The sequence below is a fragment of the Lissotriton vulgaris genome, chromosome 1_2, assembly GCF_964263255.1.
Source record: "Lissotriton vulgaris chromosome 1_2, aLisVul1.2, whole genome shotgun sequence".
NCBI lineage: Eukaryota > Metazoa > Chordata > Amphibia > Caudata > Salamandridae > Lissotriton > Lissotriton vulgaris.
Genome location: NC_141686.1, coordinates 42,369,845 through 42,392,162, shown reverse-complemented (window position 1 = coordinate 42,392,162; position 22,318 = coordinate 42,369,845). Strand labels below are relative to the sequence as shown.

General features: G+C 43.3%; 1 protein-coding gene across 1 annotated transcript in view; it reads right to left on the bottom strand.

Moving 5' to 3' along the window:
* Nucleotides 1-22,318, bottom strand: part of CAPRIN2 (caprin family member 2) — a 682,604-nt gene that overhangs the window by 634,095 nt on the left and 26,191 nt on the right. Inside the window, exon 4 of the mRNA XM_086952790.1 lies at nt 13,762-13,848. Coding sequence (XP_086808916.1) covers nt 13,762-13,848 — 87 coding nt within the window. The remainder of the gene's footprint in view (nt 1-13,761; nt 13,849-22,318) is intronic.

Sequence of the window (22,318 nt, the reverse complement as noted above, 5' to 3'; positions counted from 1 at the left end):
TCTTTCCGCATACTTTCATTACTAAAGTACCATGACTCCGGAATGCCATTATAACGCATGGTATTACATTTTATATGCTTTTACCACGCATACATTTACAACGAAATTCGTTGTAAATGCATGAATGGTAAAAGCATGTTTTTTTAATGTTTGGATAAGGTAAGTATGGGTATAGGGGTATATGTTTTGTTTTGGGGTACTGAGGTATATGTTTTGGGAGTGTTTGGGTATTTTTAGGGTTCAGATATAGTTTTGGGTTATGGGGTACAGGGGTAGTTTTAGGGTTTAGGGATAGGTATGGGTTTTGGGGTACAGGTGTATTTTTAGGGTTCAGGGCTAGGTTTGGGTTTTGGGGTATAGGGGTATGTTTAGGGTTCAGGGGTAGGTTTGGGTTTTGGGGTACAGGGGTATTTTAAGGGTTCAGGGCTAGGTTTGGGTTTTGGGGTATAGGGGTATTTTTAGGGTTCAGGGGTAGGTTTGGGTGTACAGAGGTATTTTTAGGGTTCAGGGGTGATTTGGGGTACAGGGGCATTTTTAGGGTTCAGGGCTAGGTTTGGGTTTTGGGGTACAGGGGTATTTTAGGGTTCAGGGGTAGGTGTGGGTTTTGGGGTACAGGGTTATTTAGGGTTCAGGGGTAGGTTTGGGTTTTGGGGTACAGGGGTATTTTTAGGGTTCAGGGGTAGATTTAGGTTTTGGGGTACAGGGGTATTTTAAGGGTTCAGGGCTAAGGTTGGGTTTTGGGGCACAGGGGTATTTTACGGTCCAGGAGTAGGTTTGGGTTTTGGGGTAGAGTGGTATTTTCAGGGTTCAGGGCTAGGTTTGGGTTTTGGGGTACAGGGGTATTTTTAGGGTTCAGGGGTAGGTTTGGGTTTTGAGGTACAGGGGTATTTATAGGGTTCAGGGCTAGGTTTGGGGTTTGGAGTACAGGGGTATTTTTAGGGTTTAGGGATGGGTTTTGGGGTACAGGGTATATTTATAGGGTTAAGATGGGTTAGTGATTAAGGGTGTTAGGGTATTTTAAGGAGTAAGGGTGGGTTATGATTATGGGGTGCAGGGGTATTAGCACACGATCTGAGGCATGGCATGAAGGGCAGACCGTACCACACGCCCCCAGCGTTTGTCACGCCCCCAGCACACGCCCACAGCACAACGCAGACACGCCCACAAGGGACTACTTTTCTGACACGGTTCTTTTACCTTTTAAATGTATATGGTGGGCGTCTGCATAACCTATGTCCTTCTGCTGCACCTGCCCTTTCCAACGCTGTATTGGGTGTTGTGATTGGTGCTCCGGTTCCTGAGATTACCCGCCTCAAAGGTTTGGGCTCTCTCTATTATATTAGTATGGATTTCAGAAGGAATTTTTGCGGGAGAGCTTGTCTCGGGCTCTCCATTCCCAGGGGTGAGAAACTTTTGTGACCTGGGCTGGAGGAAATGGTTTGAGCATCGTTTGCATTAATATCCCCGAAGTGGAGAGATAAAAACTCGCTCCAAACGGCTTCGCTGATATTTGCACTGCCGTACCCACTTGTGCTTTTTGTGCTCCTATTTACAAGAGACCAGAATTGCTTTGGATTAGGGTTTTTACTTTCATAGATTTAGTTTCAGCCAGAATTGATCCGAGGCAACCAGTTTTTCCTTTCGTGTCGAGATCCTAAAAGCTACTTGGGCTTGCTTGTAGTTATTGCTGGGACTTTCTTGCTAATCGGAGTGCTCGGTTCCTCTCAGATCTTCATTTCCTTGTGATTTTTGAGATCCAAGATTGAGGGATCTCAGGCCCCTCCTGATTGGCAGTTCATTGAGGAGGTGGTTTGTAAGGGAAGACCAGCCACTAACAACGTGAGTGTTTGAGTCTAGGGATTGAAGTAATAAGACTCTGCATTTTTCCATCAAGGATGGAATGAGAATAAGTCACCCGAGCAGGATCATTTGAAACAGGAGCAGAAATTAGAATGGAGTCAGCACCCAACAGTTTTAGAGATGGTTTTCGAAAGATCCAATTGTTCATGGATGTACATTTCTGTGCCACTGGTGTACTTTATGTATGGCGACTGGTAGCAGAATTCTATGGTTAATGTGAGTGTATGGTCGTAAAACCAATAGGATCAATTCTGGAAGCCCCTGGTAAAAATCTGTACAAGATGGAGGATGTAAGAAGCAGCCTGAAGCTACTTGGTTTATCTGAGCAACAAGAGTTAAGTCTTTGTCAATCAGAAAACCAAGGTTCAGAGCCTTGGGCACAGGAGCTGGGCATGTTCCAGCTTTAATGGGCCACCATGATTGGCTCCAGATTGAAAAAAACTGAGATTATAGAATGGTCAGAAACAATCAGTGTGGAGTTTTAAGAAATTGGTATTCATCCAAGACATCAGTGAAGTGATACAATTGCGAAACCGTTCGGCTGTCAGGACCCGGTTTTAAGTGACAGACACCACTAGCTGCCTGTTATCAGCGTAGGAAACTAGCAGCAAACCGTGGCTTTTAATCCATTTGGCTAAAGGGGACACATACATTGAACATGGCCGGGGACAGGGCCAAGTTCTGGGGGACCACCTGGGAGAGGAAACCATTGTGACCGAAGGCCCTCCCAGTGTATTTGATCCGTGGAAGACAAACTATGTTAGAAGGGCCAGAGCTTTACCACTGATGTCTACAGCACACAGACTTCGTACTAATACTGCATGATTTACAGTATCGAAGGCTGCCGTAAGGTCAAGCAATATCAAGGACAATGGTGGTAGGGCCCCCATCACCTTACAGATCTCCTCTGTCACCATAATCAGGGCTGACTCGGTGGAGTGCCTAGATCTGAACCCATGCTGGGTCTTGTCAAGTGTCAAGTATGTTACATAGATCTAGATAATCCGTCAACTCTGAGTTTATCGCTTTCTCCAAAACTTTGGAGGGTAGAGGTAGACAGGAGATCGGGCGATAGCTTTTGGCCTTCAGAGGATCAAGCGTAGGTGTTTTCTAAAATAGGTCAGATGAAAGCCATCTTCCAGCACAAAGGGAAGACCCCTGTGGCAGGTATAAGATATATGGGGGACAAGGATCCAGTGGGGACCCTGATTAGGTTTGCAGCAGTAGGTCAACCACTTTCTCAACGCTTAAGCCGGAGAACTGAGTTAGGCTGCAATGAAGTCTCTCTTCATCCTGACCCACAGGATGGTTCCTCCCACTCACTTCTGAAATATTAAGGAGTTCATTATAGACCGACTGGACTTTGTTCTGGAAAAAGAGAGCCAGTTTGTACAAAAAATCTTGGTCAGGAATGAAGACAGTATCTCGCGGACAGCTTGACAGCGCTGTTACCGTTTTAAAAAGTTCCTTAGAGGAACTGGTGGCCTCCTGAATTTTAGAGGTAAAATAGGTTGTCTTCGTCTGTTTTATGGCCAGCTTGTAGTCTAAGCCTAAGCGGTATTCTTTCTTATGTACAGAGCTGTAGTTGGAGCACCAAATGCATTCCTTATGTCTGCATTTCATTTTATGTTTCAGCTCTGTTGAATACCATGGAGAAGATACTAGCCTTCCCCTAGTCTGCTTGGTCACTTCCGGTGCCAGTCTGTTAACTGCCTGGATAATCCAGTTATTGAAGTTTAAAGTTGACTCATTGGAATCTAAGCCGATTGGGAGCTTCTCCTTCAAGGCAGTGATCCGTTCTTGTTGATGTATTGTTCTCCAGAGGATGGGATTTGACCGGGGCGCAGGGTATGTGGTTTATTTCTTCGATCATGGTTGGTATCTAAGGTATTCACTAGTGAACTACATAATGGTCATACCAGAGTTGTGGTCGTGAACTCCTCACTTCGATTAGATTATTATTTGTGAAGATACCATCTAATGTGTGGCCTTCTAGATGCATTGGTTGGTGAACAATCAGGCCTCAACAAGCAAAATTGTCAATCAGTCCTGTTGTGTCCGGGTTATTATCCGCTTCCAAGTGGAAGTTAAAATCTCCCAACACCGTAAAAGAATCAGTGTTTAGACAGGATTCCAGGTAAGTTTGAAGTGAAGGTGATAAAAGAAGAACACCTGCAAGAGATTAAATTCAAGTATAAGCAGGATAAAGGAGGCACGAGGTGTCCAAGACTAGTCTTTATTTTTGACAACCCAGGTACTATTCAGAGTGCAGGTGGCAGGCTTCTAGGAAAAGCTGTTGAAGTCTTGAGTCCATGGAAGCATCCTGTCTATAAAGGTGTTCGGTACGTTGTTTGCTACAGACCAACAAGAGCCAGTCCATCAGCAACTGTACACTCTGAACTAGTTTTGTGTGTTTGTAGAGCGCAGGTGGTTCACCTGGAAGGGTATCCAGGCGTTGGGTGGGGGAAGCATGCCTGGTTTGTCTGGAAGAGCCATGTCTTGAGGTTCCTTTGTAGGTCCATGAGGAAGGAGGAGGTTATGAGGAGTTCCAGGTCTTCACTTACACTGTGGCAATTAAATATGTGAGCTGATTTTTAAATTTGTCCTTAGAAGGGTCACGCTCAAACCTTCAGCCTTCGCCCACTCTAGCTTTCTTAACCAGTTTGTGTTAGCTTTTAGAACTCTAGAACTGGTTAGTAGTGGTAAAGTGTAAAGTGATACCTACTTTAAACATGGTAAAATGGGCTTACACACAATTGGCACATTTAGTTTACGTATAAGTCCCTAGTAAAATAGTATCACATGTACCAAGGGCCTGTAAATTAAATGCTACTAGTGGGCCTGCAGCACTGATTGCGCCACCCACTTAAGTAGCCTTCATACAGGTCTCAGGCCTGCCACTGCAGCCTGTGCCCAGTTTTAAACAGCCATTTCAACCTGCAAAATAATTGTGTGCCTTGCCTTTCTTTAATACATAGTCACCCCTAGGGTAGGCCCGAAACACATAGGGCCAGGTGCAATGTATTTAAAAATTTGGATTAGCACATTTAAGTTTTAATGTCCTGGAAGTGAAATACTTACATTTGTTGTTTCACTACTGTGAGGCCAACACTCCCCATAGAATAACATGGGTTTACCCATTACATTTAATAAGTGCTAACTTTTGATTAAGAGCAGGAAGGAATGCCATGTTTATACTCAAATGAAAGTCATTTAAAACCCTCTTTAAGTTGGATTTTAAGTCACAATTCTGAAAATGCCACTTAAGGTGGCATTCTTTTGTCCTACCATTAGGTGCCTGTAACCTGTGCTCCTGTTCACATGACTAGGTGTAACTGGTCTGTGCAGTCCTCCCAGACAGTGTCGCAAAGTGTGGCTGGGTGTTTGCAAGATGGCCCCTTTTGACAAAATGGGAGGGGGAGGAGCTGCCAACGCCCGCACTTTCACTTCAATAGTGCCAGGACAGACATCTGTGGGTAGAAAACTCCAGACATTTCTTCCACTTCAAAGAAGGCACCAGGTATAAAAATAGGAACCTCAGAACTCTCATCAGTACATTCCTTGCCCTACGAAAAACTACAGAACTGCCCTTCCTGGTTTCTTTTTAGAACACTGCCCAGCTGCTTGAGGCTGGCCTTGCTTCTTGAAGGAAAGAGGAACAACTCCTTGAAACAGACTACCAGAGTGACTCCTAGTGCCAGTTGGCTGATCTCCTGTGCTTAGCTACAGGGACAAAAGCTCAGAGGCCTCCCTGCAACTTTCCAGCTGACCTGCAACAACTGGACTTGCCTGAACCCTGCTGGAGTGAGTTCCTGATTCCTACAAGGTGCCTAACCAGGTACCAGACACTTTGCTGCATCAGATGAGCTCCTCTTGTGAAATTCTTAAGTTTTGGACTTGTGAGAAGCTAACATTCAGTGAGATTAACCTGTTCCCTGTATCTAGCCCACACTCCATTGCGGTTAGCATGAACTTGTGACTTTGTCCCCGTCTATCGCATCCAAATAATCAGTTAACTGGTTATTTGGTTATTCTGATTACTATTTTTTACTTAAACCTTTTAAAATGCTTAGCTCCTGTTCCACTAACTGGATTTGTAATATATCCCATTTTGTTTATACATTTTAGTCTTTCTAAATTGGTTTGGGAATGTTCTTGTGTTTTCACTTTATTACTGTTTTTGAGCTGCATAAACACTCAACAGTGCCTCCAAGTTAAGCTAGACCGCTTTTGTAAAATGGAAATATTTCTAAAGCATGACTATTACCCAGGGGTATCGAGGCACCAAACCGAGGCAATGAGACTGAATGAAGACAGCAAGAAGATAGGAGCTACTTGTTAAATAAGTTTAGACTTTTCCGGAATTCCAATAGGTTTGATTTGCTCTTAAATTCTAGGGAGAGCAGCTTCCACAACCTTGCTGTGCAGGCTAAGAAACTTCTCCCTCCCCATTTGGCTTTTTGGAATTTGGGGACAACAAGATTTCCACTAAGAAAGGAGCTTAGAAGTAATGTTGAAAAAGTTATGCTACAGAGGCTGGGCCCGAGCCGTGTAATGACCTGAAGGCTATGCACGGGGCCTTGAACTGGATCCAGATGGTGACAGGGAGCCAATGCAAGTGAATCAGGGCTTGGGACGCAGATTTGTGTTTCAGGATGCCCAGCAGCAGTCCTGATGCTGCATTTTGAAGTGTTTGCATCTTGTTCAAAAAGCATTATTGGATATTGGTAAACAACGCATTACAATAGTCCAATTTGAAGGTGATAAGGGCCGCGACTACTGTTTTTTATAGAGTCAATGGGATGTACGGCAGGACCTTTCTAAGAAGTTACAGTATAAAAAAGCAAGAAGTGATCTATCTGGCCTTCAAATTAATTTTGTATTGAAAGTGATCGCCTCGTTTTTCGCTTCAGCGCTTGGGATAGTTAGAGTGCCAAATTCTTGGAGCCACCAAGTTGAAGACCAGATAGAGGGATTATTGTAGAAGAGCAATACCTCAGTTTTTGAAGAGTTTAACTTAAGACAGTTGTCTCGCATCCTGTTGCCAATCTGTAGCATGCAGTCGGGAAATTTAACTGCAGTGGTATCTGGGTTCCCGACTACTGACATTGATCTGAGTGTCGTTGGCGCAGGACAACCAAGGCAAAGCCATAAGATGCGATCAAACCCACTAGTGGGGTGACAGATTGAAATGGGTGTGGCTCAAAGAAAACCCCTGAAGCACCTCACAAGGCAAGGAAAAAGGTGGTGATCCAAATTCTCCTAAGCTCACTGTTTGAATTCGGTCAGTTAGAAAATATTGTAGAAAATCCAGAGCTTTGTCTTTGATTCCAACAGAGCCAATGCGGTCAACGAGAAGAGTGGTTGACCGTATCAAATGCGGCCAAAACTAATAGGGTCAGGTAAGATTTCCCCCATGGTCTATAGTCAGAGTTCTTCTGTAGCAGTGGTTAGTGCAAGCTCAGTGCTGTGATCTCTGCTAAAACTAAACTGGGAACGGTCCAGAATTTGGTTTGAGTTTATGAAGTTCGTCAGTTCCTGGCTGATGGCCTTTTCTACAACTTTAGCTGGGAATAGCAGGTGGTGAAATCGGCCTACAGTTGTGATCGCGGACATCTAGATTGTTTTTTTTCCAAGAGTGGGAGCACCAAGGCTATGTTCCACTCTTTTTCCAAGAGTGGGAGCACCAAGGCTATGTTCCACTCTCTTGTGAAGTATCCTAAGCAGAATAAATTATAGAAGAGGTCAGTGAGATAGGGGGCTATAACCTCAGGTACCATATGCATTACTCTAGGGGGGACATTGGTTCCCAGATTTTACCTGTGTTAGAAGCTTTTAGTGTCTGTTCTGCAGTTAAGACTGCAAAACCGGATAGAGTGCTAGCCTTAATGTTGGGAGGGAAGCTTAATGTGCACAGCAATAGTCTTCAGATACTGCCTCAATAAGGTGTTCTCTGAGACGTATCCAACAATACCTTGATTTCTAAAGAGGGATCCGCATTTGTCTGGGTACTTGTGTGTATGGGACTGATTTGATGCTAGGAAGGAGTCACTGATTTTACTTTTTCTTGAAAGAACTGCGCCAGTTTATTGCAAAAAAGTTAATTAGCCATGGGATGTTTGGCTTCTGGGAATTTATAAACTTAACTGTTGCATATAGTTCCTTTGATGAGTTTTTTAAAGACTATTTTGGTAGCTAGAAATCGCTATTTGTAAGCTTGCATAGAGGCTTTGTAGATTTTTGTCCTCTTCCCGTTAGTCCAGCCTCCATTTCCTTTCTAGTCAGACACTCCTGTTTTTGATGTCCGAGGCTTTCATTAAACCAGGGCTCTGAGGGGTTGGTTTTGCGATTGAGACAGCTTTTTATGCCAGGTTACTGTAGTGACACCCTGACAAGAATAGTGGCTGTTGCTTTAGAAGGGCTCACACCTACTCCCCCTAAACAAAATGCAAAGAATAGAACTGAATGAGATACTCCAACATGGAAATTATTAACTGTGCCTGTACTGTGCGCTGTTGCTGTTCATTAAAGTATTTGAGGTACAGGCATCTGCTAGCAGCATACTTGTCTTCTTAGCACATTTCATAACAGGCAAGAATGGAAAGAAAAATCAACCACTGCTGGTGTGCATTGCCTAGAACCCCTAAATGTACCTCCTAATTGGTTATTACAGCACACTCCTTACTAGTAAATTGAGACGATAGAATTTTCCACCAAGTTTAAAAAAACATCCTTCATACAAGGCACGATACCCTTTATAGTGTTTATCAGATCATAGGTTCCGACCACTTTTACAGGCTCCTGGGGGCATGAAATACATTATTTCTCACACAATTTCATGTAAGTCCTTGAGGAGACTTCCAACGGTGTTTTTTTAAATTACCACAGCTCCAAGTCACAAGAGCACAAAGTATGCTTTTATTTAAGAATCCAGTGCATTCTGATATAGTAATCTTTTGAAAAAATTGATGCGCCAGCCAATAACAATTAAAAGAAAGCCTACAACTGTTCACCCGATATGGATCCATTGGTAACTCTTCTTAGGTCTTGCCGTGCAAGATATTGTTAGCTTTCAGTGGGGCTTAGAGCCTGCTTGTTGTTTACCATTGGTTGGCCTAATTGTCACTCATTTACTTGCTTCTTTTGTGATTGCCTGTGTGGGTTTTACTTCCCGGTCATGTTTGTCCTTCCCCTGGAGCATGGACGCATTCACTGTCTTTATACTGCTCGTTATTTTGGTGCTACTCTTCCTTTTAGTTAAGCACTCTTGAGTGCGTGTTTTCCAGCTATGTCACATGTGCTTTTATGCCCCCCAACTTAAGTGTTGCTCTGCCTTGCCATGTGCTTCTGTGATCACTCAAACTCGACCCGTTCTCAGTATCGGTCTCATCATGTGGTTACCTGACCCGCCCAGGTAGTTCCCGTCCACTTAGTTGCTTCCCTCTTGTCTGTGCTGCTTTGCAGGCGCAGCTGGTAAAGGTAAAAGCAGTGGGACAGGGCAGAAAAAAATCAAAAACTACAGTTGAAGGGATAGGGAAAATAAAATAAAACCACTTACCTTGCACGAGGTAAGTGGTTTTATGCATTTCTTTTATTTTCCCTATCTCAACATGTCGACTCCCAAAGCCCCACCGCTCTTACCTGTACCGGCCGTGCCCGTTGCTTTGTCTCGCACCGTGTGTTCCTGTGCCTCTCCAGTGTTATCCACTCTGTTGCTTCCCTCTACTAGCCTTTGGCTTCCCCCACCTGCACCCCTGTTTTGCCTCCTCACCCATACCAGGCATTTATTTTCTTCAGTTACCGATCCAACTGGGATAAGTCACCTAAACACAAGCCTTGACAAAGCCAATAGGTCTGTTGCTAGCCACCAGCATTTTCTCTTTGCAAATTCTTGTTTTGTCATGTTTTTTGCAAAACTTACTGTTGCAAAGCTGCCATGCCCTCAAGGAAATAAAATAGCTAAAGTCAAAATGTTTTTCTTCAAAGAGCACACATTACTCTAGTAGTTCTTGGCAATGAAGGGAACTACTTTGTGTGTGGATGTGCAACTAATGAAAGGGCAGCATGCCACAACACAGTGAAGTCAGTCAGTGGCTGAAGTGAGCCACCCATTGCATGTTGTAGGGGGTGGAAAAAAGTGAATGTCACAAAATCATACTAATGGATGAAGTCTGGCTGAAAGCCCCTGTAACGAGGTTATACATCAAATGGGATTGGCTAACAGCAGACATTAAAAAAAGCCAATAAATAGATCTGGCGTTGGCTACAAACCTCATGACTTTGCAAATTCTTTTTTGGAATGATTTTGCAAATCTCTCACCAATAGAGGGTCGAAAAGCTAGCTATATGGAGAGGCTTTTGAGAGCTCTGTACAGATGGTGTTGCATAGCTAGATAAATAGATTGACACAAACAGAAGGCCTGTTTAGAGATGGTTGCAAAGATATTAATAAATAGAGAAGGCTGCCTAGATAGGGAGACAAGGATCAACAGAGTTGCAAAGATAGTTAGAGTCCGGTAGTTAGCCTAACAAGTCAAACAGACCAGTTGGAGAAAGACGAGTAAAGGGGTGATGAGCAGACAAGCAGGTAGAATGATAGGTAGATAGAGGGTATAAGCTCGAAATACAGGTGTCCTATGGTTTCCACCTTTTCAGTAGAAACGGTTTGTTGGACAACAAATATTGGGATGGTCCCAGACTAATTATATGTACCTCCTCAGGATATGTTGGTCTAATGACCTGCTAGCTCACAGGGCCACCATTAGTACCCCTAACCCTAGGCAACTAACAAATGGCCTGGGCAACCTCAAAACATAACAGACTCCCCAAGGAGTCGTGGTAACAGATAGAGAACCTTTTCGCTCTTTTTTTCGGGCTCACTGAGTGACAAGAAATACACAAAAGGGTGTTTTCAATATTTATTGAACCATTGTGATTCTTGTGTAAAATATATGCCCTGCAATGATCAATAGAGAGAAGGAGATAAGTGATGAGCAACATATTGGTGAACAGAATGAAGGATTCCACCATTGTGCTAATATGGTGTATATATGTTGGCATGTAAGTACTTGGTATAGTACACTACTATGCGCTCGCTAACCTAGCTCAGGTGTTCTGCCAAGAATCCCCTACAGGATGATCGAACTTTGCATTACCTGAAGGCAAGATACGTAGGTCTCGGTCTTGCTCACAAGTTGGACATCCCTCCTCGCAGAGGGAAAACAGGAATAAATGGCATGAGACTCCAACCTCGCAGTGAGGTGATCCTCCTCGAATTCAAGCACGGAAATGCGTGTGTATAACATCATCCATGCTTCAGTGTCTAGGCTGTAGCCGGGATGACTCGTTTACTGTCTGGGAGATCGCTATGTTGTTTTATAGACTAATAACAAACATTTGAACAATGAGTGTTCAGACCCTGTACTAAGAAGTCATGATAGTGTACTTACGAAGTGGATATCTAAGCAATGTGATTTCAGAGAAACTAAACCTGCACTGCCACGTAAGTAAATGTGCGTCAAACATCACCATACAGAAAAGGAGGCAACTTAAGAAACGTGTACATGTAAAATGGCAGTGTTTCTTCCCAGGCCCAATTTAGCTATATGAAACAAGAGCACTGAAAGCAAACTAGAAAGCCATACAAGCAGGACATACAGAATACATTGGGTCACATGTATAACTGTAGTCCTCAATCAAAAGACATGCAAGCATGGCATACAAGAGTACAGTTATCAATGCACTTATCTGTCTGCATATGAAAAGTATACATTTATAAAGAACAGTTGCTGGTATGCTGTGAAATACTAGCAAGCAGATCAACGAAGGCACGTCAAAAGTAATTTACAACAGCATTAAGAGAAGATGGGATATGATAGAAATGTAAAGTGCCCTGAGCTCATATCAAAAACATGAAGATCTACTAAAACGTGTTGCTATACTCTAAAGCCTCTAAACACAAAGGCAACACAAAAGTAATAGAGTAAAATCAAGAATACTAGGACTGAAGGTAACTGCCTTCTGTGCAGATGTGCTCATTGTGAAAGATCAAAATGCAGTCATCCACTGCCCCATGCTGTAGTGGGTGAAACGAAATGTGAATGACAGACTATCGGACGACAATAGCTGGCTGAAATCTCTTAAGTATGTAATACATATATTTTAGTAAAAGATCTTGATAATGCCAGACCTAAAAAAAGACAAAAACACCTGCGTCCATTTCCAGGGGCACGCATGCATGGCCCATGGTCTACAAAATGACGCAGTTATCCACATCTAAAGCTTTATTTGGTTCTTTAGCCATACAGCACACCATCAATGATTTTATCTATTTTTATTTATTTATGCAATTTTAAATAGCGCTTTACCCGAAGGTGTCAGAGCGCTTTACATAAGGACCAGTTGAAAAACATAAGGACTTAGGATTACATGCGTTACTTAACCACATGGCTGCTGGGCGTTTTCCCCCCCAGTGCTGGAAATTGCTCCTAGGCTGTATTCATGACGAGCTCAGCTCGTCATCAGCACAGCTCAACCGTGCATCATGACGAGCTGAGCTCGTCACCAGCATCGAAAGGGATAAAGGATACAAACAGAAAAAAATTGCAAATGTACAAGATGTAAAGTCACACAAGGAGATACAAATGGATATACTCTAAGAGTCACATAGGAATGGTAGAGAGCACAGCGGTCTACAGCATATACTAGTGATGTACTGTGCAGCATGGATAAACCCAGCACCAAAGTCAATGAGTCCCAAAAGTAAGCCCTAGTGAGTTTGCCAATACCAGTTACAATAGAAAATTCCAACAATGGGTTCATCCCTGTAACCCCTTGACTGATAATATCTCCTTCATTTAGTCTTGAAGTTGACCACTATGTTCACCACTAAACTGAATGGGTATTTTTCATCTCAACACATATTGAACCCCTGAGATGATCTTGATTAGTGGGACACGAATGTACTGACCTAAGGTTACAGAACCAAGAAGCCCATCCACACGTCATAGCGTGGTACCACATGTGCCATTCTTGCAATTCACTCTATGCTATTACATTCCAATAGCACCCGTGGTAGAAGCCAGACTGAACCCATTGTGTATACTATTGCATTTTGGTATCCAATAGAAGTACTTCTCACTTTCAATAAAGAAAATAATTTGGCTGAATATCATGTTTTACTTCTTAACGGAGTTCAGTCTCTACCCAGACGCCTATCCTCCTAAGAAGCCCTGGACTGCTCGCTCTCCCTACCTTGAGTCAAGTCTGGAAATGGCGGACAGAGGGGGTATTGCACATTTCAGGCAGGAAGTAAAATGTCTATATGCACCTGCTATAAGCAACCTGACTGTTCATACAGCTCCCTAGAGAAATTAAGCAAACTAAAGCCAAACACCTGAATTCAAAATGTATTTGCATTGCGATTAATGCTTCAGTGTAGCAAAATTAAGAAAAACACCAAGTTCAATGCTGGAATGATTAAACAATGTAATCTTGGTTTAAAGTTTTAAAAACCAAGCGTTCTTGGAAAGAGCCACACAAAATCCGAAAGCACCGTGGTTTCGAGGCACTTGCCATGGAAACGCAAAGGAAGCATGGCTTACTGCGTTCTTTATTAATAAAGAGTCCTGCACCCTTAGTTCCAATGACAGTCTTCCTACGCATGCGTAGACTCCGCATGTAGCCGCCTTCCAAATATGCACACAGATGCGTTATGAGACCGCACACATTTACAGAGCAAATAGTGGGGCAGATCGGATTGAAATATTGACAAATAACGCTGAGGAATGCTCACAGAAAGACCCATATAGTCTGCAAATCTGCCTGTCGCAATCCCTGCTCCATCAGTTCAGTGTTTACAGTTATCGCAAATGTAGGTGATTCCTTACAAACGTGTCTCACCTCTTGGCTCAGTGCAGCAAATGTTTTCTGAAGTTCCTTTGCAAACTCCAGGTTGTGATTGATTTCGTCATACTTCTCAACTGCCTCCTAGGTTAGTAAAAGAGACATTTTAATACTATAGTACAAGTATACAGATTTGCACAACAACCCCCCAGGCCACGGTTTATCACTGAATTCCTATCTAAGTGTGTGGCGTGCAAGACACTCAAAATGAAGAATGCATACAAAGTCAAAATCTCAGAGGGTCACCGTCACTGCTGAGGTAAAGCATCGACTTTCAGCTCAAAATCTAGTAACAAACGATTTCCACACACTGCACAAGATCACAAGTTTAGTTTAATCATTTTGTTGAACATGCAAAAAAGCAGAAACGGATACATTACACGATACAACAGTGGCAGTATCCAGAAGGGCTGAATAGGAAGATTAGGGATGCCACGCCTGAGCTGAACGTTGGCCTTTGACATGGACACATCAACCTTCGAGTGCAAATCAGTCACACTCAGTGTGACTGATTAAATTACATTTGCTGGCCTCAGCAGAACAAGTTGCTTACCTTTGTAATGCTCTGTCTAATGGATGGTTAAGCTGCAACAGATTCGTCACAAGTACTCCCTTTTTAGGTCTCGCCTACCCAGCGCACATATGCTGCTTAGAAGAGATCTTTAGCTATCGGTTCCCTTTTTCGCCCAAAAATGTGCAAGCGTTCCATTGCCTTCAATGGCAAAGGGTGCACGTGGCGATTCACTTGCGGGAGCGAGCGGCTGGCGCCATATGTTATCAATTATTACAGCGCCAGCTGCTCGCTCCCGCAAGTGCATCGTGCAGGCCCCCTCCTCTCTCCCCTCCTGCCGCCGCGCAAGGCACGCGGCACGCTTGTCTTCCTGGTTTTAGTCCGGTCTCAGTTGGTGTTTTTCATGAGGCATTCTTTTTTTCAGTTTCCTATCAGTTTCCCATACTTGTGAGTTTCAATTTCCTGGTTTCCAGGTCAGCTTTTGTTCTGATTTTTCTCAGGCAACATGAGGGTTTTTCTTGGGTTTGTCCACTATTTTTTTCCTTGCTCTGATCCCCTGAGGCTTTGTCATCTCCGATGGAAGAGCGCCCGAGCCCCCGCGGGCGAGATGACAGCCTGTTACTAATAGGTAGAAGGGGGGAGCTACCAAACACGTCACCCAGTCATGGCACCTGTCAGATCCCACTGTACTGTGACGCTTTATGTGAGGAGGACAAGAGTGAGGCGTAATAAAGCCCCTCCGAGCCACCTCACATGGGTGTCAGCTGTGGGTGAGGGGTCTCCAACCTGGTATGCAATTGTACTCTCCCCTACATCACTTGTTACACTCTGCTCACACCCCTAGAGTGCTCAGACAGTAATGGGTCATTGCAGGTCTACATACCTGTACTGTGATAGGTACGTCACTCCCCTAACTCCACCTTCCCATACCCATCTTAAGACAGTGATCTGGTATGTCAGGCAATGGCGTGCGTATGAGTAATATTCCATTATTGATCAAGTAGTACACAGCATGCACACAAATGAAATGATGCTTAAAAGTTCAACTGAACTGGCTACGCCAGAGCCATGCTTATCTCTACAGCATGGGCTCAGAAAACAGATGCCGCGAAGATCAGCCGCCGATGGGCCCGGTTGTCAGTACACCTGCTGCACCAATTGAAGGCACACCCCTGCTGCTCATCTCCACAGCAGGCGCTCAGCCCACCGAGATGCTTGGAAGAAGTCGCTGCCCTCGGGCGGGGGTTGTGTATCTTGTATCTGCGCTGAAGGTTTCTCGGCATTCCTTGCGTCCTCCCCTGGTCTTTGACCCTCAGCTTGCATTCTTAAACGTTCCTCTTAGACGATGGGCATTGAGTGGACCCTGTAATGTCCAGGTTTTTCATCCGGCTGCTGCACCTCAAGGCCATGTCTGAGCACAAAGCAGACACTCACCTAGCAGTGCCAGCACTCCCTACACCTGCAGGCGGCGCCGCATGCGCAGTCAGTCCCCGTCTACCCTGATGAGCCTTCTCGACAAGGCAAGTTCCAGCAATTCATTCCGGCGCCCTGTACCCCTGTTCTTTCCTGCTCAAAGCACAGTACATTTTCTTATTCATTCTTTGAGAGGGATGAGGTGGGGGTAGGAGCAGCTCCAAATTACACCCCCACCATGCTTCTGCCTCAACTTAAATTTGGCTTTGCTTATATTATTAATATTTATAACAATTACATCATAAAAATGATGGATGCAATAAAATGTAAATCCAGTATTTGTAAAGCGCGAACAGCTACCCGAAGGCATCCCGGCACTGGAAGATTAAGCAAGCTATTGCCCAGAGTCACATGGTGCTGAGCTGACCTGCCACCGGTGCCAGGAATCGAACCATGAGCCCCAGATTCCAGCATCAGTCGCCCTGGCCGCGGCGCCACACCTCTTCCCTGCAGTGCGTTGTTTAATATGGAGATTCATCACACACCACTGCTGGTTCTAATCCCTGTAACAATAGAGTGATCACCTGAATTAATGAATGTGGTACCTTGCTAGCTAAACCCTGTCACTTCTCTGGGAGTTGGATGCGGTATTGAAACACATTTGGAAACATTCCAAGCAGGCAACATGCGCAGGGTCAGAGTCGGAAATTTTTTAGGTCTGGCCTGCCTGAATGCATGTGCCTAGCACATTCACTCTTGGGACTTGGGGCCTGCCAATTGCTTACTATTGGTGGGGTTCTTCGCCACTCATTTGCAGCCTTGGGTAGGCATGCTGTCTTCACTTCCTCTTCTTTTGGCAGGAGCACCACAGAACAAACACAGATTGCTTCAGGCATATTAAGTTCCTTCAGCTGCTGGCACTGTGATTCAGGTGGTATGTTTTTTATTTTGCTTCTTACCCTCCTAGCCCCATTGACCGTGTTAATTTGCCCATCTGTGTTGCTTTATCACCGCTGCCAGGGTCGGATTGGGATCGAAAATCGGCCCGGGCACTCCAAAAAAAAGTGGCCCACATTTGTGTATTGCCTTTCCGCAAAACACTGCTTCAGCGAAGTTTTATGAAAAGAAAGGGGGTGGGGAGGCATGTTTTATTAACTTCACTTAGATAAAAAAATTGCACAGATTAGTCCACACTGCTGAGCCACACATGAATGCAAGTGAGAACACTTCTGCTCAGGCCCCCTACCCCCGCTCAATCAGCATAGATTAATGGCCGTCCCAGCGAGAGAAAAGCAGTGACACTGATGGGAGTAGATTTCATCTGCAGTCAGGCATTGCTTTATTTTTGTGCTTCAGAATGCATTTAAAATGGACACGCACATTTTGGTGCAAATTAAAACACATGGCACATAAGACATGAAATGAGGCCTAGTAAGTCTGAAATGCTTGTGCTGAATTAACATGCATTTTTGCAGCGTAGAGAAAAGCGTGATTTGAGTGGCTTTTTTAGCTTTGAGGATAACTGTAGAATGTGTTCTTTTCCCAGCTCTCTTCCTTGTAATCTACACCCCTGTCCCGGTCTTAAAAGACTTTGGCTTGCTGCATATTAAAAAAAAAAAAAAGAAAAAAAGTATTTCAGTTTATAACACCTTTTTATAATGGTCTTAATTAGCACATGCACCAAACACTACACATGGGGCTAAATGCTTTTTGCACAAAACGCTAGCTAGAACATTAAAGCATGTTGCTATGATTATGTATTAACTATGTGCGCTTTTAAAATCTACACTAATGCATAATAATGCTATGTTGTACATTGCACATTTTTTTGCATGTTGTGCACAAATAAGAAAAGCTGCTTTAAACTAATAGCTTTGCTAGGAAATCTTTTATAAAGGATATTAGTATGGGGTTGGGAAAACATAATGAGCTTATTTACATAAAGTTAATGCTCTATTGTGTTAGTTTTGTTTTTGGGCTTAAGAAAAATGGCTGCCTGTGAATCCAGCAAGGCTGTGACTTGCATTAAAAGGAGAGCATGCGCAAATGAAACCAGCGTGCCTCAAGTACAGGAGTAAAGGCCACTAAACAGTACATTCTTGTTATTGTGCCAATGTACCAATGTTAGTTAAAGTATCCTTCCTGCCTGCAATAGGACAGGAAGGAAAAATAGGTGCTAAACATTTTTCCTAGTAAATGTTGCCAAAACATAAATGTATTAAATCATTAACGTTTCTTTTGTTAAAACTGGTATGGTTAGGATTTTGCAATGAGATCAGGGAGAGACCTCATGCCATCATGACTCACCAATCAGGTACAAGCTTTCCTGGAAATGCAACATTTTGTGTAGTCTGCCAAGAATTAGAGTATAAATAATGACCTCTTAGGGGGAAGTGGGGGTTCTTCTCTTTAAATCAGGGGGCCTCTGTCCGAGGGAGGGGAGAGGAGAAGGAACAGATTAGACCAGACATTCATATGGGTTAGGTACGAGAAACGTCGCGGGAGGAGATTGCTGCAGTCTGGGTGAGAATTTGCATCCGAACGGAGGTTTCTTGCTTATTTTTTTTTTTTTTAGAGAAGTCCTTGCATGTCATTTTTAGCATGGCAGGCCACATTCCTTTAAGGTCTTGTGAAGGAGGGGACGCTTTAAAGGAGCAGCTCCTGTCTGATGGAGAGGGAGAGAGACCGATTGAGCATCACCAGAGCAGAGAGTGCAGCTGATTAGAATAGGTTCAGATGTTAACATTCTAAGTTTATACTTTTGACTAATTATTTAATTTTGAAAAGATTTGTCTTCTGCATTCATTTCTCTTAATGGGAGATTTTTGCAAATTATTTAATTATTGATTAGCCTTGCAAGACTTATTTTTCTTAGAAACTCAAAGAGTTTTGGCTGACATTTGCGCCATATTTTCTTTTCTACATGTGATGCTTATATGCAGACTGTAATATGTTCTGTATTAATGCTATTTTCCTGTTTTCCAAATTCTGTAACCTGATTGATATTTTACTAATGAATAAAGGGTTAGAGAAAAGTTTAACTTTTGACTAGAAAATAAAACCCTTTAAAAATACTCAACTCTTTATTGGCTTACATAATTACAATTTTGACTGGGCATGTTTATGTAAAGTCTCCTGAAGGTAACACATGGTGTCAAGGGCCCAACACCTTTTCAGCGGTAAAATTGAGGTAGATGAGGTTTTGTATTGAGAACTTACCATGAAATTACCGCTGTATCAATACCTCCGCCCACTTGACTCTTGAAAGGACACTCAGGCACCCAACTGGGCTGCTGGTGGCATCCTAAAAGCACAGACAGCCCCCAGGCTGCCCAAAAAGCAGCCCATAGCTAGAACTCTACTACCAGTCCTTCAGCCATTCCCAGAGTGCCCGCATTACCAATCCAACCCTGCCCCCTGCCTTCAGTCTGTTTCTTCTACCACTCCCACCAACCTCCGTTCCTGTTGCTTCTTACTCTCCCACTCGCCATCTGTGTTGCCACTTATCCCACCTCCTGACCCCGTCCCAGTTCATTCTCCCCATCCCACCTGTCCCATCCCTATTTCTTCTCTCCCTCCCACCTTTCCCAGGCCGTTTCTTCTCCCCTCAGCCCAACCGACAGAAGAAAAAGAAAAAAAAGACTGGCCGCTTCATAGACCACTTTACAATCCAGTTCTTCACCCCATCCCAAACTTCTGCTCTCCAATCCCATACATCACCCCCACCATCCCATTGTCCTCCCCACACACCCCTTCATTCTTCACCCCCACAACCCTTCAGTTTTCTATCCCCACCTGACTGGTGGAGCCAATAGCTTGTCAATAGGTTTTGTCAATGTTTGTTCTAGTGCATCATGAGTAGGTTGAGCAGGTGAGAAATTGGGTTGGATGGTGGAGTGTTCTTGGATTAGTGGGGCCTGGTGCCACTCAAAAGTGAGGCGATAGTGTTCCTAACCTGATCATAGAGGGATTGAAGGCTGTGTCTCATTCTGCTTACCTATAACAGCTTAGGGGCAGGATAACACTAGTAGGTGCAATAAGAAATTAGAGAGCCAGTACAAAAAATGTCAGATCTTTACTTTCACAATTTAGTATCCTATCTACTTGAAGGCGGAGGGGGCTTTGACCCCAGAAACATTTCTCTAAACTTCCTACTTCCTCAAAGCTCATGGAAGCTCAAGACCGCCCATGTTCTTAAGAAAGCTTTGCTTAATGGTACGCCAGTGTGCGCAAAAGAGCGCGTCTTAGCCTGTAGCTACTTTTTAGTGCAAAATTAATGTCTTATTCCTCATTAGGACTTCAAGACTCCTTTCATATTTCTGGGTGCTCACAATTTGGGGCATCCACCACTTCAACCCACAACGTCCATCGTTCAACACTTACATCTAAGAAGCGGGCCACAATGCGGCTTGACTAGGAGTATGTTTCTCCACACTCAGTATTGCATGCATACGATACATGTTCATTCACCCTTAATTTCAACATCCAGGACATTTGTGCCATGAATCCCTTGTAGGAAGGGAATTTCAACAAATAAATTACATTTTGTCATACATGTTGCATATTGTCCTATCTGAATTATCTTACCGTCCTTTAGGTGTTGTAGTGTGGATACTAAACAAAGTGTTGTTGTAACTGACCGACTGGGAAATGTGTCCATTTAGGAGATTTCAGAGTAGACCCGCAGTTCACGGTAGAGATATACAACGAAAACCTTTGCATAGAGAGTGACCGTGGATTGAAATATTTAAAACTGTATACTAGATGGAATGAATAAAACACATTTTTTCGTGTTTCTTGTTTACTCCTCTCATGGTTGCTTTAATTTGTGTTAGACGATTTAAAACTATGATCAGTCTGCCTTATATAAGACCCAAGACAAAAGACTGAGAAGAATTTTGCAATTGGACCATGTATAGATATTCAGTTAGGTTGATGGTGGTAGAACAGAATATTAAGAGTAAGTCTTGTGAAACATGCGACTAATTTAGAAAATCTTGGCATATTTCAGGGAGAGTCTCCTTAAGGATGATTGATGCATATAGTGGGACTGCAGCAGAGGGATGGTGAAAATAGGCGTAAACATGGGGAATGGGGAATAGAATTTAGTTGATGTATGTTCCTTTTCTCCGGGAAGACCGGTATGAGTTTTTGAAATACTGATGTTTGAAAGAAGGGCCACAATAAAGTTTAATGACCGAAGCTATGCATTATTTTCTGTTTAACAAATACAAAAATTCGAACTCCTGGTGAAGGGGCTACAAAAGATCCCAAAAAGTGCTGAGAAATTGTTTATTGATTTGGATCTGTGCAGTCATTTTGAAAGGCTATTGAAATGCACTGGAAGATGTAACATTTACATTGATTTAATCATTTATTTGAACAGATATATTCATCCCATTTCAGGTGTGCGACGTTTGTTTTTAGTAAGCTCAATGTTGAACAATATACTTTGAATGCAAAAACCTTGAGCCGAAGATCAGCTGGTATCTTTAATATCCTGCTGGAGACCTTAAGTAGTTGCCTGCATCACAGTGGAGGTTGTGGACCTTCAGTGCCGCTATTAAGCTCCTATGGACATTGTTTGCTAAAGGCAGCCATATTCATCCTACCTTTGTTTCGCTGCAGTTGCCACTCGTTAAAGAGATTTTCTATGTCAACCGAAGGACATTGCTGGTTTTAAGGGCACTTGGTTGGACATGTTTTGCTAGCCTTTGCTAGGTTGATGAGGTTGTGGGCTGTTAGTAATCAGTTAGTGAATGCGTGAGCGATTAAGTGTGCAAAAAATAGAGGCGGAGCTTTAGGTGAGAAGCCTCCCGACAGTAATGCCCAATAAGTGACTGAATTAATGAAGTGAGGATTTTATATGTTATTGAAATTCTTAATTAAACTTGTGTTGGGTTCGATGCCTAAAAGGGTCTCATTTTAGTTCCTGGAATATTCTACAGTCTTAAAACATCTTGTTGCAGTCTGGTCACCAGAGGTAATCTAGGAAAAGCCTCTAGCTTGGGGCCACAGGTATAGAAGGGCAAACCAAGGTAGGCTCGAGCCTGGCTAGAGCTGAATACCTGATTCGGAGAAAGGCCTTGGCCAATGGAGAATGGCACAAAAATAAAGCAAGAACAAGCACCCCTGTTACTGCCCCTTCTCTCCCTAATGGAGTTTTTAAAACACAAAAAGTATTAAACGCAAAGCAGCTGGGTGGATGTATGAAATATGCTTTTCTGGCCCAGTATTATCTTTCTTGGCTGAATTATGGCAACATCATTAGGGGAAAGACGGGTTCTTGAATATCTACGATTATGGTTAGAAGATAATTATTTTATTAAAGGTCACTCAGCGCAAGATGGAGTCTAATACATTTAAATTGAAACCTACAGATATTGAAGAAATAACTTCTTAAATTTGAAACCGTTTAAGCATATTTTTACATAACATTTGTTGCATGATTTACATGCCAACTCTTGTGAATGGCTTGCTTTCAGAGACGTTTTAAGGTAAGGGAAAGCGGGCAACTGCCTAGGGCCCCTCACCTTCCAAGGCCTCCCCTGGGAAAGCAGCGACACTCATTCCTCGAGGTAAAGCGCCGGCTACGTAGCCTGGAACTTAAATACCCTTTGTTATTCCCAG